The sequence below is a fragment of the Nothoprocta perdicaria genome, unplaced genomic scaffold (genome assembly GCF_003342845.1).
Source record: "Nothoprocta perdicaria isolate Ctin4 unplaced genomic scaffold, notPer1 scaffold_74, whole genome shotgun sequence".
Classification (NCBI taxonomy): domain Eukaryota; kingdom Metazoa; phylum Chordata; class Aves; order Tinamiformes; family Tinamidae; genus Nothoprocta; species Nothoprocta perdicaria.
Genome location: NW_020456021.1, coordinates 900,702 through 925,201, shown reverse-complemented (window position 1 = coordinate 925,201; position 24,500 = coordinate 900,702). Strand labels below are relative to the sequence as shown.

Here is a 24,500-nt window from a genome sequence, read left to right as displayed (position 1 = left end):
GGGAGCATGGAAACCCAGGAACCCTCGGTCCCCTGGGCAGGGAGACAACAGCTGCCAACAGCCGCTATCACTTGCTTGATGTGTTTTCAGGCTTTCTTTATACAACACTGCTGATTACACCAGYGCAAGCAGATTAACTTCATTATTTCGGAAATATCAGATGTTACATTTCTGTGTGTGGAAAGAGTTTGGAAGACACTGATAGCAAACAAGAGCCAATGATACACAATCCCTAGAATTTAAACTTAATGACTGGCATCTCCATGCTGTCTTATGATAACTGAATTCAAAGCATTTTATTTAAGTGCTGCTAAAAAGGAGTGATATGGGGGTTTGAATAATATAATGTTATATTGTCTTGTGTAATAGTACTTCAAAAATGTTTTAAAGATAGTACTCATGATGATAATCTGCCATATTTTGACCATTACAAGAGCTGGATAAATATTTCAAAATATAAAGGTTTGATATTTTACATTTTCACAGTGCCACCATGTCAAATATGTTTTAGAGTTCAGCAGATATTTGGTATTCCTTCCTCATCCTAAAAGGTTTATGGAACAAGATCCCATGTAGTAAAGGAGATCGTGTAAGACCAACRCAGAAATGTCCTCAGAGCTATGGAAAGAAACACAGATGTGTTTTTCCATGCTGTCAGCATATATATATGCACGGCACAAGTATACAGTTCACCTTTACAGACAGTCAGGCTACAAGAGAATACCTCTTTGAATACCTAAATCTAGATTCAACTCAGTACACAGTATACATTTTCATATGTAGGGCATTCACTGTTACCCCAAAATAGCTTCATTTATCTAGTATTAAATTATAACACCCTAGAATAGAGGGRAAAAAAAACTTCTTGCTGCTACAGTGTGCATAAAAAGCCAGATGACATAAAAAGTGTAAWAAATAGGTAGTTTGTTTTAAAAACTATAAGATATATCTGTAGCTCAATGCAAATAGCTACATAATTTGCCTGCATTTTTAATAAGCGTGGCTAGACTGTCATGGCATGTTGGTGTGAAAAGAGGAACCTTCTGCTCTTTCGGTAAGGTTGCTGAGTAAGCTTTGCTGAACTCTTTTTCCAAATCCCTTATCTGGTCATTGAGTAGAATTCCAGTCAAAATGTCATTTGCTCCCAAAAGAATTTAGACACTGAAGTTCAGATCCCTCTGTGAGATGCCCTCTGCCTTCAGCGGAAATGTTTTGCAATTGGAGAGCCAAGTAAACCCAGATTGACCTCCACTCAGGTCAAGCAGGAGACTGGAGGGGAGTAAAGAAAAATTGTGGCTTTTCTTTTTTTTTTAATCTTTCTTCTCAAATCATGCTGGTTCATCACTTTAGTATTGCTCTATTATTGATAAAATTGTGGTTTTCTACTCTGTCATCTTACTTCTCTCATTTAAAAAATGTATCAGGCAAAAGTAAGGATTATTAAGGTTTATTACTAGGCATATCTACAGTGTCAGTTCAGGCGGAGGCTTGAATGTAAACTCAAAGGCTAAGGTTATCCAGATTTTTTATACTTAGGTTCATGCTCTAGTTCAAATATAGACCAATTGATTCAGATCAATTAACCAAACTGGCAGTGAAATCTGGAATTTTTCTGAATTTTTTACTTGAATTCACTATTGCTTGAGCCACATGGCACAGCGATAGGCTTTCCTCTGCCTTTAAAGTCCTATTTTTCTATCAGATTATCCAAAAAGGAATTATTCTCATCTATAGTGTACTGCTTTAATCCCCAAACTGCTTTGAGTTTATGTCACAAACTTTCGACATATTCTCACCTACAACTGTCCAATCCAACTTTAGGACTTAAGAACACATATTGGATTTACGTGCTCTAGGTGACCCTGCGTGAGCAGGGGGGTTGGACTCGATGACCTCTGAGGTCCCTTCCAACCTTCGGCATTCTATGATTCTATGATATGGATGTATCTCCTTTCCTTATAGGACTACATATTTCCTAAATCCACCATTTTCCTTCCATAAATTTCTAATCGTATTGCTTTGCCATCCCCTCAAAACTTGATAACTTGACTATTTTATTATCTGCCACTTTACCTCTCTTCCGTGAATGCCTTCTGGTCCTGGTTCTCCTTTATCTCCCTTTTCACCCTAAGAAAAAAAAAAAAAAAAAAAAAAGAAATTGTTTAAATATATACACACAAAAAAAATATGTTTTTAAGAGAAGAAATATTTTATAAATAAAAAATATAATTAAAAGTAAAAAATATTTTTACAATGAAAAAGTTATTGCTCTTATCCACATGCAATGTCACACATATGTCATTCACTGCACAAACAAAATTATTTCTTACATTCCAATAGAAAATAAATGACTGTGAAAAATGTTTCACATTCTGAGAACTAATGCTGTCTGTACTTATAGCACCTCTGAACATCCATAAAAGACTCATTAAAAAAAAATATGTTACATTTTCACAGTGTTCCAAGAATAACATGGCTAAACAGAAATTTACACTGGGGAATAGTTTACTTTTTTGAAATTCTTAAAGTTGACATGAATCAAATTGTTTTCATACTGCTGCTCTTTTTAATAAACAATTAATGTTTAGGTAAGAGAACGGTCCTCAAATATATGTGTCTTTGTTTCACAATCCTACATGGCTATATACTATATAGTATATATATATATATATATATACACACTATGGCTATATACTTGGCTGCATTTGAAAAATAAAACATGATTTTGTACTGGAAATTACTTAAAATAAGGATAAATACGAATGATGTGCATCTGAACTATGAATCAAAATTTAAAAATAGATGGCAYGAAGGATTCTGTAGAATCAGTAATACTGACTTGTTCCTAGGCCTCCTCATGAGCCACTCACAACAAAACACATTTTTTTTTKGTAAGGAAAGGATCCATTTCTGTATTATCTGTACTTAACCGTACTGTTCTAGTTAATACAGATTTCATTTAAAGTGAGCAAAATAYATCTGCTTAAGAAGCATAATTAAAAGGAGAACATATTTCAGTACCAACAGGCCTAAACAGCTCTGTAATTGCATTCGTGTCACCATGAGCTTCACTGTATTATAAAAATAACAGAATTACAGAATAACAGAATAGTTGAGGTTGGAAGGGACCTCTAGAGACCATCTAGTGCAATCACTCTGCTCCAGCAGGGTCACCCAGAGCACAGGGCAGCATCCAGGCGGGTTTGGGAGATCTCCAAAGAAGGAGACTCCACAATCTCCCTGGGCACCCTGTTCCAGGGCTCTGTCATCCTCACARGAAAGAAGTTCCTCACATGCGGATGGAATTTCCTGTGTTTCAATTTGTACCCATTGACCCTTGTCCTATCACTGGCCACCACTGAGAAGAGTTTGACCCCAACCTCTATATTCTCCCCTYAAGTATTTGTGCATATTGATAAGATCCCCTCTCATTTTTCTCTTCTCCAGGCTAAATAGCCTTACCTTGTACAAGGTATTGTCTTTCCATATACAATAGATGCTTCAGTCCCTTGATTATCTTTGTTCCTCTACGCTGGACCCTTTCTAGAAGTTCCACATTCCTCTTGTCCTGGGGAGCCCAGAACTGCACACAATACTCAAAGCCCAGCCTGACCAGAGCTGAGGAGAGGGGTAGGATCCCCTCCCTTCTCTGCTGGCAAYACTCCTCCTGATGCAGGCCAGGATCCCATTGGCCTTCTTGGCCATGAGGCCACACTGCTGCCTCATGGATAACTTGGTGTCAACCAGGACTCCCAGGTCCCTCTCCRTGGAGCTGCTCTCCAACAGGTCAACCCCTAATCTCTCCTGGTGCCTGGGGTTATTCCTSCYCAGGTGCAGGACCCTGCACTTGTGCTTGTTGAACCTTAGGAGGTTCCTCTCTGCCCAACTCTCCAGSCTGTCCAGGTCCCTCTGGATGGCAGCACAGCCCTCTGGGCTGTCAGCCACTCCACCCAGCTTGGTATCGTCCGCAAACTTGCTCAGGGTGCCCTCTGTGCCCTTGTCCAAGGCACTGATTGACCCCTGGAGCACAACACTGGCCACAGGCCTCCAATTCAATTYGGCCTCATTTATCACAACCCTCTGAGCTCTGCCATCCAGGCAGTTCTCAATCCAGCTCACTATTCACTCATCTATCCCACAGTTCTCAAGCTTCCACATGAAGATGTTATAGGAGACAGTGTTGAAAGCCTTGCTTCAAGTTAAGGTAGACAACATCCATGACTCTCCACTCATCYATCCTGCCAGTCATCATAGAAGGCTATCAGGTTCATCAAACACGGCTTCCCCTGGTGCTGACTACTCCTGATCACCTTCTATTCCTTKACATGCTCTCTAGGATGAGCTGCTCCATCATCTTTCCAGGGATGGAGGTGAGGTTGACCAGCCTGTAGTTTTCTAGGTCCTTCTTCCCGTCCTTTTTGAAGATGAGAGTGATATTGGCTTTCTTCCATGACCTCTCAAAAATGATAGAGAGTGGTCCAGCAATCATGCCTGCCAGTTCCCTCAGCACTCTTGGCGCATCCCAACTAGGGTGGGATGAGCATCCAGTTTGCCTAAGTTCTTCCAGTTTGTCACGGTTCTGACAAAACGGTGCAGTCTGGCTTTATGACAGCCCAAGCTCTTCATATCTAGTGGCCACCAGAACAGTCCTGCATTGAATTTTAGCTATCTCCAGAGGTCTACACTTGTCTGAGCAGAACCTATTCATTATRTCTGCATAATCTTCATAATCTTGTTAGCTAAATGATACAGAACTGAGATCATGCTGCTAACTCCATTTGAGACACAACCATAATTCAAATCTATTCCTCCAATGGCAATGACAAAGTGCACTTCAACTAATAAACAGTTTTGCGAAATGAGCTTGTATGAGCTTGCTGAAACAGCTGGAGCCTACTAGCAAGTTAGCAATTTAATAATCCTGTATAGAAGATACCTTTGGTAGTTCCTTTTTTTTTCCCTTAATTTTAGTACATCTTGTAAAGATGTATAACTTTAATATATCTTGTTGACAACAATCCTAGAGAGAGTAATAGTCTTTCCCAAGCTGATTATTCTTCTTTTAAATAGTCCAATTAAAACTTTTAGAAGACATTTCAATAAAGACATTTTAGTTTTTATCACTAGTGTGAAACACTAGACACTTAATACCGCTTCCAACTGGTATCTGCCACATTACAGTACACGTACATCATATGTACAGTCACATATTTGCTGTAACATCTTCTTATTTTAGTATATTTCTGGGAGATTTAAAATCATTTTGAATTATAAAATTGTTTCTATTCTGTGATTTCTTTTTATCTGCTTACGTACTTTAACCAAAAATGGCACCTACATGTACAGTCTTGCTTCAGAACTAGTATATACCATACTTAATGCGTATATGGAAACCCAAGGYAAGAGAAACTTGTTACTATTTATTATACAAAATCTACATTTATATAARCAACATACTTTTAAAGAAGACCTAAATCAGATGAAGACCAGCTCCTCACCTCTGCCTATCATTTGTCCTGATGTTAGAATAACAGCTTCTGCATTGGAAATCATGCCTTTGTTTACAGCAGGCAGAAATTACTTTTAGAACTGCTAGACACATATGAGTACAGGAGGTGAATACAGGAAGAAGGAAAAAATCTTCCGTATGATTTTCAAGATACTCAGAGTGAAAATGTTTGACAGTTCCTTAGACAAAATGATATATATATAGGGAAAAAACATCACTTTTTGGGGGCATCCAAGGAACAATGGGCATTTCCCCATCATATGATTTTACTATGAACTTCCTCTGCTTTTTTAATAGAGTAAATTATTTGTTTTTGCCAAGCCTATTGTTTGGAATGTCTACATCTTCTGTGAAGCAATAATTCAAGTAAAACACAGTTCCAATTCTTACAATTTTTTMTTATCTAAAGTGAGCCAAGTCATGCTCATTTCTGCCTTTATGGGAGCACACTGTACAACAAAATTAACAGCTTTGAACATAGCCAGTTTGTAGAACTGCCCAAGCCACTCTGCACTGTCGATTGGGCTGTTAATAATCAACGTTGTGGGTTACCTTAAAAAAAGATGATAATGTCAGGTTATGTCCAACATTTCTGCCTACTTRTATTATATTTAGATGAGAAAGCTAAAGACAATTCAGGAAGCAACTGCAAAAACAGAATGACAAAAGTGTAGAAGCACTTTTTCTCATTTATCAGTTAATTAAAACTAATCCAATATAACACTGAATTATTTGTGTATAATGGCTGCATTCTGCTTTCAGTAATACCAATGGAAAAAAAACGGCAAGGTTGTTTCAGCGTAAGTGCTGGGAGGGATTCAGTCTTCTGTGTGTAACATCGGATACAGTGAGGCCAGTGGTGACACTTTAATTAGAGCCAGAGGTTCACCCACKCCTTCTTCAAGACCAGAGTACCAGTCCTTAGCTCACCTGTCAACTTTAAGACTGCCTAATCCTCTCTATGGATTACTTGCTCCTTATTCATAGAGAAATGTATCAGGAAATAAAATACATTCATTAAAAAAAAAATTCAAGATTTTTTTTTTAAGTACTACCTTGTTATTAATAACAATCTCAAATTCCTGATTTCCTTTGTTCAATATGTTTTAAAACTACCATTGCTCTCAAGAGTGGTCATATTCTCCAACCTATGCACTCTATATAGTAACACTGAACATCATACCTTGCAATTCACACCTCACATTCCTTCAAGCCTTGCAGTTTTTACCTTTTGAAACTCTGTGACTTTACTTGGCATGTGGTTAAGCTAGTTAAGGCTAGTTTTGCTTTTAAATAAAATTATGTGTTTTATTAAAGTTCTATTTCAAGAGTGATCTATAAGAATATTCTTTTCTTGTGACCATTTCTCCACAGCTTGATATAAATTGAATCTAGCTAACAGTGATGCTTACTAATTTTTCCCTACATAGTTTATGAATATAACACATTAGAATCTTCTACACAAATCAGCCCTTATGGCTTTTTCTAGTTTTACTGACATATTTTTGGACAGCTGGGGTTATGAAGGGCGCCATCCTCAAACCTTTATTATTGATTGACCCATAATCTATCTGCAGAAAGGGGGATAGCAGACATCAGGGAAGCAGCAATATCCAGGTTGAAGAACATCAGGACAGCTGAAACACTACACATTTTTTAAAAAAATAGTAATTAAGGTGGACTAATAACGCTGTCCCAGTTCCAATTGTGAGGAGCTATGCAAGGAAACAAAAGAAGGACACAAGAAGCTTATTTCCAAACAGGTTATGACCCTGTACCACACAAGATCATTATCTAAGCAGGAGACATAATAAACTTTGCAAAAACATTTCCATCTGTGGCAAACTAAAATTACTAGTGATAGCCTAGAAGGACGGCACTGCGAGCCCTGTGTCTTTCCAGCTCCACCTATTTAAGATATTGGACACAAGAAGACAGATAACATTGTGCTCATCTTTTCAGAAAAAACAAGAGGGGCTCATTGTTTAACTCAGTTATGGCAAAATGCATTTATTTGAAAGTAGAAACCAGAGTCAAACAGACTGTGTGCTGATTTACAAATTAATCCAGTCTTAAGGATGCACAAAAGACCTCACCAATATTTTCTGAGCTACACCGTGCATTTTCTACCCACACATTTGTTAGTTTACAAATAAAAGTCCCCATATACTCTCCTCTCACAAGGTACTTCTGGCCCTAATAACTGAGTGAGTGACATCCTGCGTGAGTGATCCAGTGAGGATCTTTAGACATTATAGGGAAAATAGCAATTCAGCTGTTTCACCAAGCAGACTAACATTAATTGAAGCAATGCCCTCCCAGCCTCCGAGGTGAAAATCAGAGTCCAGAAGCAAACAGGAAGACTCGAGTGTTTCACTAAACATCATATCTTGCTGCAGAAAGAAAGACCCACGYTACAAAAAAACAGGGCAGCCAGTGAAATATTATGATGTGATGCCAATTGTTATCACAGACACAACAACTCACAAGAGGCCCTTGTTTCACACRCATCTCCTTGGCTTTTGAAAACCTTGGATTTAGAAAGTGAAAGGTGAACACTCTTGGCAGGGAAAATGGTTGGTGTAGACAGCAGAATTAAAATTAAATAACCAAAGCTATTCCTAAGGCAAGATCATAGGCCATAGAAGTATTCCTACTAGCTCCAGTTTGCATTGCCAAATCAAAACCAAATTGCTCTCTGGAGTGCTACAAAGTTTATTTTAWTTAATTAATTAATTAATTAAAGCTTAAAGCAAGGCAAAACTCCATGTGCAGTGAATAATTCTCTTCTTACGCATAAAAAGATCAAAGAGTTCACAAAGCTTCATAAGCATCAGCAATTCACAGATCTCACTAGATGGAATTATCTTTTCCTTTAGGAAAAGCATGATTRCAACCTATGGCATCACTGGCTTGTGAAAGGGCCACAAACAACAGGTCTCATGTCTGAACAAGCCAAAGAATATGTTATGAACATCCCTTCCTTCCTGCTTCCTCCAAATGGACCGAGCAACACTGGAGAAGTTCATATTGGCTAAATGGCCTAGTATCAACAGTGCGTCTCTAAGCATGCTCATGGATAAGCAACTATCACCTCAGTTGAGCCCAAAACCTTAAATGCAGAATAATCTGAAGTCAGGCATATAGACCCAAAACTGCACAGATGAACTGTTTCTTCCTGTAAACTGAAATGAGGCAGTCATCTATAGTATTCATGGTAGAATAACCTCAAAATACAAAATGATCTTGATCAATCAGAGCAGTGACTACAAAAAAATCAAGTTAAATAAATATTACAAGGTAACACTCTTGGAATGGAAAAATCAAATGCATAAACAAGAACAAAAAATTGAGTATGCAACGTACTGAAAAAAAAAAGAAAAAGAACCTGGAGATTACTACAGAACACAATATACAAATGCAAGAGTGAACACAAATCCACAGCTATTTTTAAAAGGGCTAAATTTCATTCTAGGATGTTTCAAGTGCAGACTGAAAAGAAATAGTTCTTCRGGCTTACTTATCAATGATGAGAACGGACAACTTATTAATGAAATCCTGAAAAGTAATAAGCAATATTGTCATAAGAAGAAAGAATAATCTGAATGTAGAATAGTATGTAAAACACATTTTTACCTAAGAGAGTTGTTAGGGTGAAGGATATGTTAAGACACAACTTTCTCCTTTTGGGTTATATATATTTTCTGTGAGTGCTAGCTAGCAAAAATAGACAAAAATTACTAAAGTTTTGATAATTCCTCATTGTCACAATTTATGCAAAGCAAACCACAACTCAATATTTAGCTTTATTATTCAGTAATAAATTCCTCAAATGAAATCTACTCAGGTATATGATGGTCACCGTCTTTATTTTTTTGCCACATAAAATTTAAATGTAGTGGTTTGCAAATTTTCATCTATATGCTATTATCGCTCATATTGCTCTCATCATTTCATTTATTTTTTCAAGGAAAAAGAAAGAAACAAACAGAAAACAAAATCTTACTCCATTCTCTCCAACTGTTGGATCATGACGAATTCCCAGACTAAACTCCCATGAATATTCTTAACCCGAGATTAAACTTTTATTCATAAAAATAAGAATAATAATTACAAAGCAAAGAACGAACTATACAAAAACATTGTTTCAATCTCATAAATGTGTTTTTAAAAGTCCTTTGAGTATATTAATGCTATCTTCAGAGAAAGTACAGTCAGATAACTTCTATTTATAAAGTCACAGCTTTTCCTGGAGATCTACTTTAGAACTCTAGTTGATATTKACTTACACAGGCTTTAATGGTTCTGAGGAGCTTTCTAAAATACTCAAAAGCTTCCCCAAATATTCAAGGTGATGATTCTGTCATTAGCTTTCAAAGACAGAAAGAAATCATAAAACATACAATATAGAACCTATCAAAAAAAAAAAAAAAAAAAAAACCACAATAGCAATTGAAGCTCTATTTTTAACTCATTTTAACTCCATTTTGCTGAGTTGTATGGTACATTTTATACATGGAATAGCTTCAAGTACCAACATTCACAGTATCAGACATTCCTTCACAAAGCCAAAAGCAAAAATCATTTCCAGCTACAAAGGTTTGTGAATTCAAGACAAATAATACGGGCAACTTTCTATGAAGAAGCTATACAGAGAACATTTATGGTCCAGTTTTCCTCTCCTTCTGTACTCTCTCAGGCTAATCTTATCTGCAAACATAAAATCAGCAATCATGATTTACATTTCTACTCCAGACTTGCCTCCTGTCCAAAATAAATCTTGACTTAACTTGCCAACATCTTCCTGTTGATTTCTAAACATTCAAATTGGAGTTCTAAATGTTTCTTTCAAGATTTTTTTTCTTGACAAAACATCTTCTTTTGCTACTGGAAAAAACATTGCTTCTGTTTAATCACCAAGTACTTGGAATCATCTCRAAGTGGACCTCTCTGATAGCTTTTCCTCATTTGTAACCTATTGGGCACRGTGTCTCCCAAATATTTTCAGAGCTAAAACTTTCATTGAGACTTGATCATACTCTTCTCTCTGCTCTAACAAATGCTACTTTATTCTGCTCTTACCCACTCACTCCGAATGGCACTGCTGAAAATGTATTTGTCAGGTGTCTTTTCCTTTGATGCTTCTCATGCACATATATTTAAATATTGTGAAACCTAAGTTCTGAGCTCAGGGGACAAGTACASTACTTGTCACTTCAAAACTTGCACAAAGTTGTATCATTATCCTCATTCAAGCCCTCCTCTCCTAAAATTCTTATCTGGTATAAAGATTTATCTCTAAATCTTGACAGTGGGTGAAGCATTATCTTTCACACTGTTTATTCTACTATTAAGCAGACAAATCTGCTGGTACTGTAGGTATCCATTTTGTCTCTTAAAATTTGTATCTTAATTGCAGGAGATTATTGAGGTAACTTGTCTGCTCTGACTTTGCACAGYCTGTCACAGTGGAATCATAATGCCTGTTTTGGACATTCACAAATACGAGTTTTCACAGAACTTTGCTCTTTGAAGAAAATTAATAGCTGAATTTGGCTCCAAGTTTTGAGCACCAAATTCTACAGTAATTTTGCATTTTAATATCTTCCGTATCTATAAATTAAATACTGAAAAGAGGTTGTGTGATTTAATGAGAGCAGTATTTTCCAATACTTAAGTAAATACTACAAATGGATTTGACTTTCAGCTGCAATTGTTTAAAGTTCTATCTGCCTTTTAGTGGGGAGGTTTCTGTTTATACTGGCTTAGTGTTAGTGTTGAATGAAGATTTTTCCGTAAGAGGAATAAACTAGTCTTTTTTCAAGGCTGGTCTCCTAAGGTAACCCAAATTGTTCTTGTCAGCAGTTGACAAATAGTATTGCTTTCACAGAATGTAGTATTTTTTAGACACCGATACTTTCATGGTTTTGGCAGGCTATTGCTATTGTTATTTAGACTCCAAAAGATGTTCTGCAGATGGTTAAAGCAATGTCAAATGTTTGCACAAGCTTATGGTCTGCTATGCCTTTTCTGCAAAGGCTTTAATATTCTTTTCCTACTACACGCTGACAGAAATAAAGGCTTTTTCCACTGTTACTATGAACTGTGATCAACAGGCTTAGTCATACAGAAGTATCTGTTATCTCCTTTTTCCTAAACCAAGTAGTTTATTTATTAGGGTCATAGAAATATATACCTCAGACCAGGGGCTTTTTGGGGTATCAGCAATGCTCTTGTGGATCCTGGTACAATCTAAAAGTGTAATGTATTTAGTCTTCTGGGGCATATTTTGTCTGAGCAGGAGTCTTAATGTGTGTTTATAGTATCACATCTTACTCAGACTTTTCTACGCTCAGTTCAAAACACAGCTAGAAACACAGCCACCACAAAAGTGGTGGCTGCCTCTGCAAAAAAATCAAAAGACTTAGTGATTACAGCTTTAATACAAGAAGTTTTCTACCTTTTGGAGAAGACCTGAATCCATGTTTACCGCTTTCGTGGCAACTGTCCATACCACCAGCTTATAGGATACTATGTGTGAAAACAACTGACATTTTTCTGGTTCAGCTGGATCACAGTGCCGTGCAGTGTAAAAATGAGTAGAGCTACAATGAACAGGACAACAGCAATGTTCTTCTGCTTTCATTTTCATCTCCTGTGGCCTTCTGAGGACGATGTGGTATGTACAGAAAGAGCATCCTGTGATAATTGARGTGTACCTGTCAGCCAGATATTGACAACAGAAACAAGCTTCACTGAACACAGGCCTTCAACAAAGACATAACAGCCACATGCAGATCAGGGCAAAACTCAAACTGTTCTCCAGATATTTGTGCCCAACATATATTGGCCATCTGATTCCAGGATGACCAACTATAGCCTCCCTGGAGGTAGCAAAGACAACTCAAATCTGCAGTTATTGTTACCAAATTTCTGAATGTCTCTTCTGAAGTAGTTGCACTTTTAAGCTAGCTTCTTCAGTTTCTCAAACTAAATTTAAATAGATTAGAAAAAAAAAGTTCAGTGAATGTGCTGCACAAAGTAGCTGCATAAAGTGCTCATTGGGCTAATTATATACTCTACACAGTTCACCACTCTAACTTTTGTGCAGATCTTGGATAAGAGCCTTAAAATGACTGACTTGTGTACATGCTAGCTCAGGTCTGTTCCAAGATAAGAATTACCTATTTATGTTTACATTAGCAAGCCTGAACAGCAATTGGAGCACCTTAGTTTTGTTTCTAGAAGTCAACTTTCAGCTTAGTTTCATCCAGAAGGAAACACGCTGTTTTCCTTCAGCCTAGAGGTCATCTTTACAGACCACAGTACCTTCTGGTCATAAAATTGTTGTCTGTTATTCTCAGATACCTTGGCAGCAGAAAAGTGGAACAGCAGCCTGCTGAGATATGACCCAGTAAACTGAGGGGGTTTTATGGTTGAAACAGTACCCTGATTGATTTAGTTTATTATGCCTCACAGAAACAGTTGCAATGGCACTGCCTGGGACAGTGGGGACAGGAAGGAACAGCTGGGAAGGAGGAGAAGCGAGATGAGGACTATTTTTCTCATTGACAGTATTACCTTAATGCACATCAACTACAGCTGAAGCAGGTAAAAATGCTTTGAAGATTTAAATGAACATAAACATTTATGCCACATTATCAATAGTAACACCCCAAATTGCCCTTGCAGGTTGTGGAAACCTGGGTTTTTTTTTTCCCCAGACTGAATTTTACTTCTAGTCTATTTATGATTGAAAGTTCTATCTTCTCCTCTTCTGTATGGATCAATGCAAGCAGTCATTCTTTTGTTTCTTCTTTCATCATTATTTGTTCATGGATTCTGTTCCTTAACTGCTAATAGAGCATTTATCAACTCTTCACTCCTAGAGAATTACAAATCTGATTTAGACTTAAGGAGTCCCTTGAGTTAAAAACAAGTATTTCATCTGTAAATTTTCTTCTTAGTATTCATACCTATTGTAGAAATATCACACGAAAAAATTAAGAAACAGGCCTCACAATATGAGGCTAAAATTAAAATACAAATGTGCATAAACATGCATACAATTTATGCTAAACTATGTTTTCTAATGTTACATCAATATTACCACTATATTTTATTAGATAATTAGACTTTTTTTTAAGATACCTGTCTTTTTTTTTTTTTTTGAAAATATAATCTTTTTGTGAAGTATAATCAAAGTGCATAGAGCATCATCTCACTGACAGCAGCAGCTGCAGTATGCAGGTGACTTTCTTGCAGTGGATTCCTGCCAGCTCAGTCTTAAAACATATCTGTGCTCAGCAATTCTCAAGAACTGGAAACTCCAGCTTGAAAGAACTCAGAAGTCAGTAACTTTATTCAGTTTGCTCCCTAAAAGTAATATACTGCACCTGCCACTGATTATTCAATTGTGTTTAATCCCTATGCTCTAATCCCTTCTTCCTTCAGTGCTTCCTTTCTGTCTTAAAGTTCTTGGTAAAGGAAGCATTTCCTTTAATAACAGCATTGAAATTACATCAAAAGGTTAGAGTATTAGAAATTAAGTTAAAAATTAATGCAATGTTAGAAATTGTGCAATGAATATTATGTTGTATGTTATTAAATATTTTCATGACTGTATTATATTACATTTCCTTATATGACTAATACACACATAAATATGTCTGTGAATGTATGGATATATTCATGTAAATGAACACTTTCAATTGGAAATCAAGCAAATTCACTTGCTCAGAATTAATCCAATTACAAGATCTGGGATCCAGAGGAAATTTCCTATCTAGCTCATCCTGACAGAGAAAATTATCACCATAGGCAACTACTTTAATTTTCAGTCCTGGCTAACTGTAAGATGGTGATACTTGAGTTTATTCATCTTGTAAAAGCCTAAAAGCCTAAAAAAAGTACCTAAAAGCTTATCATGGCAATTGCAGTAAAAAACAACTCTTACTCAAACATATCCAAAAAATATTAGTGAAATGTAAACAACATTTAGAAAAGAAAAATAAGGAAATAGAATGTAGAAATATGTTTATATGTGGGTATCTGCACAAGAAGCAAGGTAAAATATATACTAGCAACAAAAAGAAACAGAGAAGAGAGATGGCAGAGATAATCAAAAACAAATAGAGAAAGTAGTAAAAATAGCAAACAGCNAAAAAAAAAAAAAAAAAAAGACAGACACAGAAACAGTGCTATTAAAAGGAGTTTGAAAAAAAATGTGCAGATGTTGAACTTAAACCAGATCCATTTCTGTGAGACTATCTGGGAACATTCATATGATGGGCCCTTTCCAGGCCTCTCCTTAAAACAACTGAGGTCACATTTAGTTTGCAAAAGAATTCTATTCTGGTATTTCTTACCTTTGACACAGCAATATCACCTCTTAAAAATGCAGTCTCTTAAGAAAGAGGTGAAGTCAGAAGAGAGGATATTTTAATTCACATCAATGAGCATTACCACATGAGCTAAGGGGTTAACAAGATGCAGTGATGGCAGAATGAAAGCTAGAAGGTGACTCTTCTGCTTGAACCAAAAGCATATGCTGAGTATGAGACACCTTCTACAGAATACAAACAATTTACTAGCCAAACTAAAGAAAAACAGGGAAATCACAGAATCACAGAATACTCAAGGTTGGAAGGGACCTCTAGAGATCATCTAGTCCAACCTTCCTGCTCAAGCAGGCMCACCTACAGCATGTGGCACAGGGTGGCATCCAGGYRGGTTTTGAAGACCTCCAGAGTAGGAGACTCCACAACCTCCCTGGGCAGCCTGTTCCASKGCTCTGTCACCCTAACAGTAAASAAGTTSCTCCTCACCTGGAAATGGAACTTACTGTGKTTCAGCTTATGCCCATTTCCCCTTGTCCTGTCGCTGGCCACCAATGAGAAGAGCTTGTCCCCTTCTTCCCTGCATTCTCCCTTCATGAATTATACATATTAATCATATCCCCTCTCAGCCTTCTCTTCTCCAGAGAAAACACRCCCAGCTCACTCACAGTCTCTCCTCATAYGAGAGGTGTTCCATTCCCTTAATCATCTTAGTTGCTCTCCGCTGGACCCTCCTTGGGATCTCCATATCCCTCTTATACTGGGGAGCCCAGAACTGCACATAGTATTCCAGGTGCGAATTCTGGATTGTGCTTTTGTCTGTGAAATGGGGGAGGATTTGCTAGTTACAGGTTTCAYAAAGGCACATGCTTTCTGGAAAGCAGTGCAGTCAAATGGAGCACATGGGACATCCTATTTCACTCTCTTCTTRCTTTAAAGATGATGTAACTTCACTCTGGCTCCTGGCCTACTCTTGATCTCCTCAAGCTCGCTCAGAACCACACGTACTTACACAGCCCAGTGTTCCTGTTTTGCCTGGTTAATAGCTTTAGCACTCCCTCCCTCCCCTTTTGGAAAGCAATACATCTTTTCCAGGCATCCATAAGACACAATGATATCTGGCTGTTCATTTATGGACGTACCTTCACAGAAAACTTCAAGCAAGCACTAAGCCATTACTAGAAGCAGTACGTCAAATGGCCTGACACTCTGCTCATGCACCCCTAGCTCCTCCACACAGTAACCACTAATGAGACTATGATGCTTCTGATACCACCTCTAGCTTGCTGAGAACAGGCTTGGATATTTCTGCAGAGCACTGCACGGGCCTACTTGCCTAGAGCTCCACATCTGTGCCTGGCATGCAAGAGGTTTCCTGTGTTCTGGGAGTATCAGCAACTTGGAGGGTTTTGTGGATTGAAATATGTCYAAAAAGCCAGCCCTTTTCACAGCTTAAGACTGTAACAAATATTGGTATGGATAAGTGAGAACGAATAAGACACCTTTCTATTGCAAAGAAAACGCACCTGTTGTTGAGTGYTAGATTTCTACTCCAAGGTAGAAAGAGTTAGGGTTCACACTAGCATCTTATTCTAATCTTGTTCTCAGCAATTTAAGAGTTGCTCACACTCACTTCATAAAGAGAACACCCCCAACTTAGCAGGCTGGTGTGCAGTACAGCTAGAACTGCTAGCATTTAGCAAAGGTAATACCCTGAAAAAAGGGGTCCACGATAAAAGGTAGTAGGCAATTTGGAATTCTGTTTTCAAACTACAGATTTTCTCAATTAGATGTGTTGGAAGTAGAAATCCTCCATTGTGTAGTATATAAGTGAACACTATTATTTTCATGTGAAAGGCACAAAAAAAAGTGTAAATTATTTTTAATTTTACAAATTACAAAATCATGACTATACCTTACCAAATATGATTTAGTTTCCACTATATTCCTACAAGCATATTCCATCCTTTAAAATGTGAAAGGATAACAATTTAAGTATAGTAGAGAAGCTGCTGGCACCCAAGAATGCTACTATTAACTTATACATACACAAGCTCTTTAAAAATCAAAGGCAGTGTACACAGATTTACATATTTTTCCATCTCTGTTTCCATCTCATCTCTCCATTACAGAGAAACCAAAATATATTGTGAGTTTTAAATATGAAAACACTACATCTTAGCAAACTTTGAGAAACTAAGTTACCTCTCAGTTGCCTTGTTCAGGTTCATATTGTTACTTCTTTAGCTCAGAGGATGTGGGCATTTCAAGAGGTAAAAATCTGATAACTAGCCAGCGACAAGTGCATATATTTCTCAAGCCCTCTTTCATTCTTTTACCAAAACTAAAAGATGAATATGGGACCAGCAACTCTCCTCTGCTGCACTAAACCACCTGTATCTCAAATAAAACTCACAYGGCAAGCATTATTTGGAAAAGCTTGTACACGCTGAAGTGATCTCAATATTTATGACAGCTAGCCAAAACCAAAACATTGTATAAACTTGTGTATTAAGAAGTAATCAGTTGATACATAGGTTAGATCCTTTATTCTTCACAACGAGGATCAAAAAACCATAAACACATAATCTTTAACAGATACATTTGTTCAAAGAAAGAGAGATGCCTTAATCAGACAGATCCTATCAGATGCCTTAATCAGACAGATCCTATCTGATGACTCTGGTTTCATCCTGACATAACTTTATGAATCCTTAGTCATAAGCAGTGGATATTTTTGAAGGAGACCAAGTATTCAGCACACCAGTTTTTCAGCATAATTCATCCCTCACACTATTGAGATCGAGCCCCTTCTAGTTATTTAAAATAACGCAAATTAAGTTGTCATCATTTTAATTATCAATTGGACAATGTGTCCAATTTTACAAGACAGTTTCTAAAWAGTCCTCAAGGGAGCACAGGGGAACCAGTATTTGATCAATAACAATTAATTTTAAAAAGAAAGAAAAGGCATAGAAGGTACAATTAGTTGATATATAGGCTAATAATAACAACACTTTGTGAAAAAGTCAATATGGCTTTCATAAAAAAAAACTAGTAAGTGGAGTGGCTGAAAAAATGCAATCAAGTCAATATAGTAGCTTTAAATTTCAAAAATCTTTCAACAGGTTCTCTCACTAAAAGGAAACTAAGTAATCATGAGATAAAGAGGAACAGCTCTTGCATAGATGAAAGCAAAACAAAATGTAACACTGTTCAAAAGAAACAGAGGGTAGGAAAAAAAGGTTAATTCTCACAATAGAGGGAAGTCACCAGTGTGGTCCCTACAGGCATGTCTTCAGGCATGTATGTACTGTTCAATATACTTGTCAATCATGTGGGGAAAGCCTAAATTGGGAAATCACAATATTCAGAGATGATTCTAAACTATATAGAGTATAACAGATGAGGACAATCTGTGACAAATTGCATAAGGACACAGTGAGATTAAACAGCAGGGCTAAAAAAGAGCAAATGAAATTCAGTGTAAGGTAGAAGTACTATGAGCATGTGGGATTTTTTTTTCCCCATTTCCCTTTTCATGGATAAGATCTGTGAACACAGCTGCAGCTTCCTAAATGCAATTTACTGGTCATGGGTCATTTCAAAAAAACTCAACAGTGAGACTGGGTGCCACSTTCAGTGCTTAATAGCTGTTTAAAAGGAAGCTAAATCCCAGAATATATCAGGAAAGTATTGAGAATAAAACAAAGCGCTTCACTGCAATACTACATATACTAGAGTTCTTGTCTCTACCATTTTAGAACACTACAATAGAACTAAAAAAGGTTCAGGGATAGGTAACAAAGATGATCAGATTCAAAACAATCATAGCAGTAGTAACTAAGTAAACCACTATTCTTTAACCTGGAAAAAAGACAATTAAAAAATGTATGATAAATGCTCATGAATTTCTGACTGATATGGAAATGGAAAGTAGGAATCTTCCAGTGGAAGGAGTAGAGGGCATCAACTGAAATTAATAGGAAGCAATTTCTGAATAAACAAAAGGAAGTGGTTCTTCAAACATGAAGATAAACGGCATAATTCCTTACCACAGGATATTGCAGATGCTTAAAGTTTACATGAGTTCAAGAGGAAGCTGAACACGTTAATGGAAGAGAAGTCCATTGAAGGCAACTAAACTCACTGAAACCACATCTGGCTCGGATCTGAGCCTTAAATAATTAAATGCTGGAAGAGTACATAGGGAGAAGTCTTTCCTCGGATTCTTTTTCCTAGGCATCAATTCCTGGCTATCCTTAAAATCAGGATACTGAACTAGATGGACCTTGAATTTTACCAAGGATAAAAGCCAACGTGGAGGCTTTAATTACAGCAGAGACTTCTTGTAAGATTAGCAACATCCTTCTATTTTTGCCCTAGAATGCCTGTGTGCAACCATCTGTCTTTGGGACTGTATATGGTCTGTCTCAAGTATAAACACTTTCACAGCCATTCTTAATTGAGATTGTTGATTTTGAACTACGTATAAGTATATATGATTTCAGGGAAAAACATCTCAGAATGGTATGATGTAGATATTTTAGGTGTAAAATATTTAAAACACTACCCGCAAAGTCACAGCACAAAAACTGTACAAGCAACAAAAAGAACAAAATTAACTCAAAGCTTACAGTGTGTGAATAGSTAACTAATTACTGGAAGAGGAGAAATTAAAAATCTGAATTCGACAGGTTATCGTGTTACAAGTCATCATAGAGAAAACTCAGTCTATACTCATATCTAATTGGATAATGCACTACACATTAATCAATCTTGACTGTGTTAAACAGGATCTAAGGGACTTCATAAAATCATGCTTTTTTGTTTTTTCATTAGATCAAATATCTGTTTTTGAAGGCTGGCAAGGGTAGGGAGATATTTTTTCAGCACAGTGGCACTAACTCTGAACTCATCACCAAGGAAATAAAACTCTTCGTTTATAGTACAAAACGCCATTTCTTCCATTCCTGCTACGCATAGACTAACAGACCTGTATATGCAACAGTCATGATTGCAAGATTCAGTACTTTCTGGTTTTACTGTATTTTGATCTTCAATTCAGATTGAAGCACTTCTAGCAAAATCCACAGTTGACAAATAGTAATGCTCTACTGCAATGCACAGAAAAGTTAWTAATTGCTTCTTTTGAATTTTATTTTTAATATCTCTAACTATGGACTTTCTAGACTTTTATTTCTCAAGCAGATTTCAAGCTTCCTGGTGCATAAACTCTCATATAGATCTGTTTCATTGCTGAGATTTACAGACAGTATCAGTATGGAATTACAATAAAGTAGCACCTGGCTCCTTCAAATAGCACCTTAGAAAGGAAACAAGACTCCATCCTTCGTTTACTTAAGCTTATTGAAGAAAAGCATATTGAATTCTAGAAGAAAAATAAGTAACTACATATAAGGATACACTAGGTATTTATTGTCATGTATGTTGTGAATGGAAGATAGACACAGGAGTATTWTATTAGGTGTGATAGGATGAAATAGGAAAAATCCAGGAAATCCTCCTGACACTAAGATCTATTAGGAATTTTCCCCTAAAGAAAATAGAGGAAGCCCTATTTCCTGGGATAATTTAATTGTACTTCACAAGATAGAAAATATATACAAAGAACATCCTGCGTTTAGAAAAAAAAGTGAAGCTGATGACAATTTTTTCTATATTTAGGCTGGACAAGCCCCAGACTATCTCTTTCTTCTTCTTACATGTGCATACAGGCAAAAGCATAATCAAAACAGTCAAGAAGATAAAACGGTGAAACTATGGAAATGATGTATAGTTATCATTATAGACTTTCTCCAAGATTTCCTTCTAGTCAATTTTAAAACATTTTTTGTATTTATATTGTTTTGCTGAGAAATATCAAGGACTTACAGTAAAACAATCACTTTATCAAAGACCATGGATCAGATGTGAATATCACAGCTCATGCACTGCCACAGAGGCCAGTCTCAACAATTCTCTACTGAGTATGTAAGACAGGGTGAGGGTTACACTTCGTAAAGAAAAGCAGGCAGTCAAGGCAAAGTGCAGCTGAAGAGTTCACCTCCAGAGCAGAGCCATCATCCTACTCTACTACTCACCACCTCTCTTYGAGTCCTCTGAGCTATCAAACTAGTACTGCAACTTAATACATCTAATAATACAGTTACTTGCTTCTCGGAGGTAGAAGAGAAGCAGAGATTTTGTACTTGTACTTTGAGCTGGTTAAATGGGAAAAGGAGTACAAGATTCCTAGTTCTATCAAGTCAGTATTACCTGTGAGCTACAATTGAGTTGTACTGACTTGGCTGCAACATGCTGGTAGTATTACAGAAAACAAAAGCAGTTAATAAATCAAATATGCAGGCTTTTCAATCATCACTTTCAAAAAAAAACAGTATGTCCCACTAAAGGTGCCAAATTATAATGAAACTTATAGAGTGCTTCAGGCCCATGTATTCCACAAAAGTGGAGGTATCAATATTCTAGTTCATCTACTGAAGGAGCAGTGTCTCTGAAGGACAYTGCAGTGAGCAAGAAGGCAGACAAGACAGACAAGATAGCAATTCTCAGCATGTAATCATTTGTGTTAGTCTATCCCATATTTCATTCCTTTTTTAACATTTTATATTTACAGTATTGCCCAGAGATACCAAAAACAGGCTCAACGAACAGTGACTCTTACAGCTCTGTATCCCCATAATGCCTATAATCCTTCCAGAAAGACAGGATTCTATTTTATGCAATGTTTCTATGCTTTCCRTTACTGATTTCAGTGTCTGTCTCTCTTTCATACTCAAAATTATATCAAGTTAAAACGTGGCAATGATAAATTTTTTTTCAGCGATTACTTGTTGTAAGTTGGGACACTGAAGACACTCTCCATAAGAAAGCAAGCTGTAAAARTGAAGTAAGATTTACCTTGTAACTAATACTGTATTTAGTAAACACAGGGACAGAACTTCAGTTGACTGTTGCAGCTTAGGTGAGTGCAACTATGACCACAGAGGCCAGTAGTTGCACGATAGTTTTATACTAACTGATTTTAATATTTCTTTTTCTTTCTTTTTTTTTTTTTTGTACATAAGAGATCTTAGATTTCATCTTTATAGATCTATTTATTTCATAATTACTTTTATTGCAAAATACACTGTTTCCTAGAGTTTCAGCAAGCCTGAGCTAAAAACATCCCAAGTTGCATTAGCTGCCATCAAAGCAATGGAGAAGAACACTATCACATGAGCAATCTGTGATTGCTTTCTCAGAAAGAGAGTATCAATTTATAGCTCATCTGYATTAGAACAAAAGCACAGGATCAAATCCCTCAGACTTGATCACTCAAAACAAGTAGTTTGTGACTGTATATGCACATTTTTCAAAATATGCCTAGTGCTTAAAATGGAAATGCATTTCAATTCAGTCTTTTTAATTAACTTCTGAATTTTGTCCTAAAAAAAAAAAGTCTAGATGACAAAGCAGTGACTAAGCTTCTACACTAGAAAAATGTTATTGCCTGTAGTTGTTTTTTCTTTATATTGGTTATATATATAGTGTATATATATATATATACATATAGTCTCTATATTTTATATTTATCTTCAAAAAATAGAAATAAGGAAAAAGAGTGACAGCAACAGCAACATCCCTGTGTCCAAACACAATCTATTTGTAAAACTTAAAGAAAGCAAGGCACAGCTGTAATTACGAAAAACATCAACAAGTCCTTCAGAACTGATGAATAACGATGCAACCAAAGAAATAAGATCTGTCTGTGGAGCTGGAAACACTGGAGTTTAACAAGTACTTTTTCAGCAACTGAAACTTTTTGTAATAAATTTTATTTACAATAGATGGTGTCTTTTCCTTCTGGTATTACTTCCTTTCTGGCTACTAGTATATTTCACTCTAAGAAAAGTCCCACAATGTCAATTCTCACTAAATTTTGTTAATCCATAACACATTTTCTTTTAAAAGACCAAGCTTGGAAAGCTGACTGAAGTTTCTAGCAAGGTATAGTTGAGTGAATATACTCTTCTCCAAAGCAGCCTAACTTACAGATATATTGCACTTTCTTAAATTCAGAAGCTGCCACCCACTCTCCATTTTCTTCAGATTAAATACTGCCAGAATCTCAGGACATTTCTTTCATCATCTTTATGACATACAGGTTCAGCAAAAATGCCTTTTGTGTCTTTTCCAGACAATGAGCACAGAGAAACTACGGAGCAAAAAAGAATCTGGAGAAACTCTGGTGACCAAAAATAACCCACATGCTCTGTTCAGGTGGCCTAATCCAAATAATCAAAAACACTAGTGAAAAAGCAGTAACCAGGCAGTTAGGGAGGTTAGGAGCTAGAGTTCAATGTAAACTGTCTTCATTGCTATTTTAATTCTTGTTAGGCAAGCCAAGTTAAGAACAGACTCTTTTCTTCTCCTCTTCCCACAGTACCGACTTGCCTTCGGTGACTTGTCACTTGTCTGAAGTCACACAGGAACATTAGGTCATCTGCCAAGAGGGGACTGAAGCGTCCAGAGCTACCCAGGCCAGCATTCTGTCAATTGGGAGAGCCTTTCCCAGGACCAGTTTAATTCCTGGGTAATGCATATGTTTTTGAACTATTTCTGGCCACTGAAGAGCATCTGTGATTAGAACAAACTGCTTCAGTCTGTTTACGATACCCTCTGGAGCAGGACAAGGAAACCCTTCTGCTGGAATTTCCATTAGAAAAAAAGTTATACTAGTCTGGAGATTAAGATGCTCCTTAGGACAAGGGACTGGACTCCCATGCTCAGGACAAGGTAGATACACCTGTGTTCTTGAGGGTAAACTCTCCACTGGCCATCAAGCTATTTTAGTAGAAGTCAGATGAGTACAGGAGGGAAATTCACATCAGCTACTCTGTAGGTACACAGTAGTAGGTCAGCAAAAACTAACCTTCTTAAACTAGTTGTCAGTTATGCTGCAGCAAATGACAAATTTTGCAATTGCAGTATATTTATGTTCTCAGCAGAAAAAATGTATAAACTGTTGGTAATTAAAATCAACACATTTTAAAGTAAGTATTTATAAAAGTACATTTGTAGTTTATAGAAGCAATAATTGAGTACTATAAATACCTACCCATCATCTCATCATGCATCTTATACTGTATAAATAAACGTCTACTTGTTACTGTAGAAATAAGGTAATAGTATGGTGCTCAGCCTGGTAGCTACATTAGATTTTATTGCTAAATCTTTCATTTAAAAATTAAAAAGAGTTCTAAACAAGTATTGATGACGTTGTTTAACATGAATAAAAATTATTCTGGAGTTTAATTGTTTTTGGAATCTTTTAAAGTAAAAATAGAAGTTTTATCCATAAAAGAGTTAACAAAAGCCTCCAAGACTAAGCTCTACTTGGTCTATCAAATCATTAAATTGGAAAAAAATATTTTACCTTTTCACCTTCTTCACCTTTACTACCTGCAAGGCCATGATCACCCTGGAACACAAAAGAGCAAAATAAAAATTTCTAATATACACAATTGTCAAATAATATTATTCTTTAAAGTAGTTCTAATGCATTGAATTTCTATTTTGGCATTAAAGTATAAGAAATCACTTGAATGCTCATTATTCAAATTATTTCTCATTATTCAAGTGGTTTG

The 24,500-nt window shown here is 36.5% G+C and overlaps 1 protein-coding gene across 1 annotated transcript in view; it reads right to left on the bottom strand.

Moving 5' to 3' along the window:
- The window catches only part of COL19A1 (collagen type XIX alpha 1 chain), a 179,789-nt gene that overhangs the window by 93,450 nt on the left and 61,839 nt on the right, over positions 1-24,500 (bottom strand). Inside the window, exons 11-12 of the mRNA XM_026051330.1 lie at positions 24,290-24,334; positions 2,074-2,127 (exon numbers count right to left, since the gene is read on the bottom strand). Coding sequence (XP_025907115.1) covers positions 2,074-2,127; positions 24,290-24,334 — 99 coding nt within the window. The remainder of the gene's footprint in view (positions 1-2,073; positions 2,128-24,289; positions 24,335-24,500) is intronic.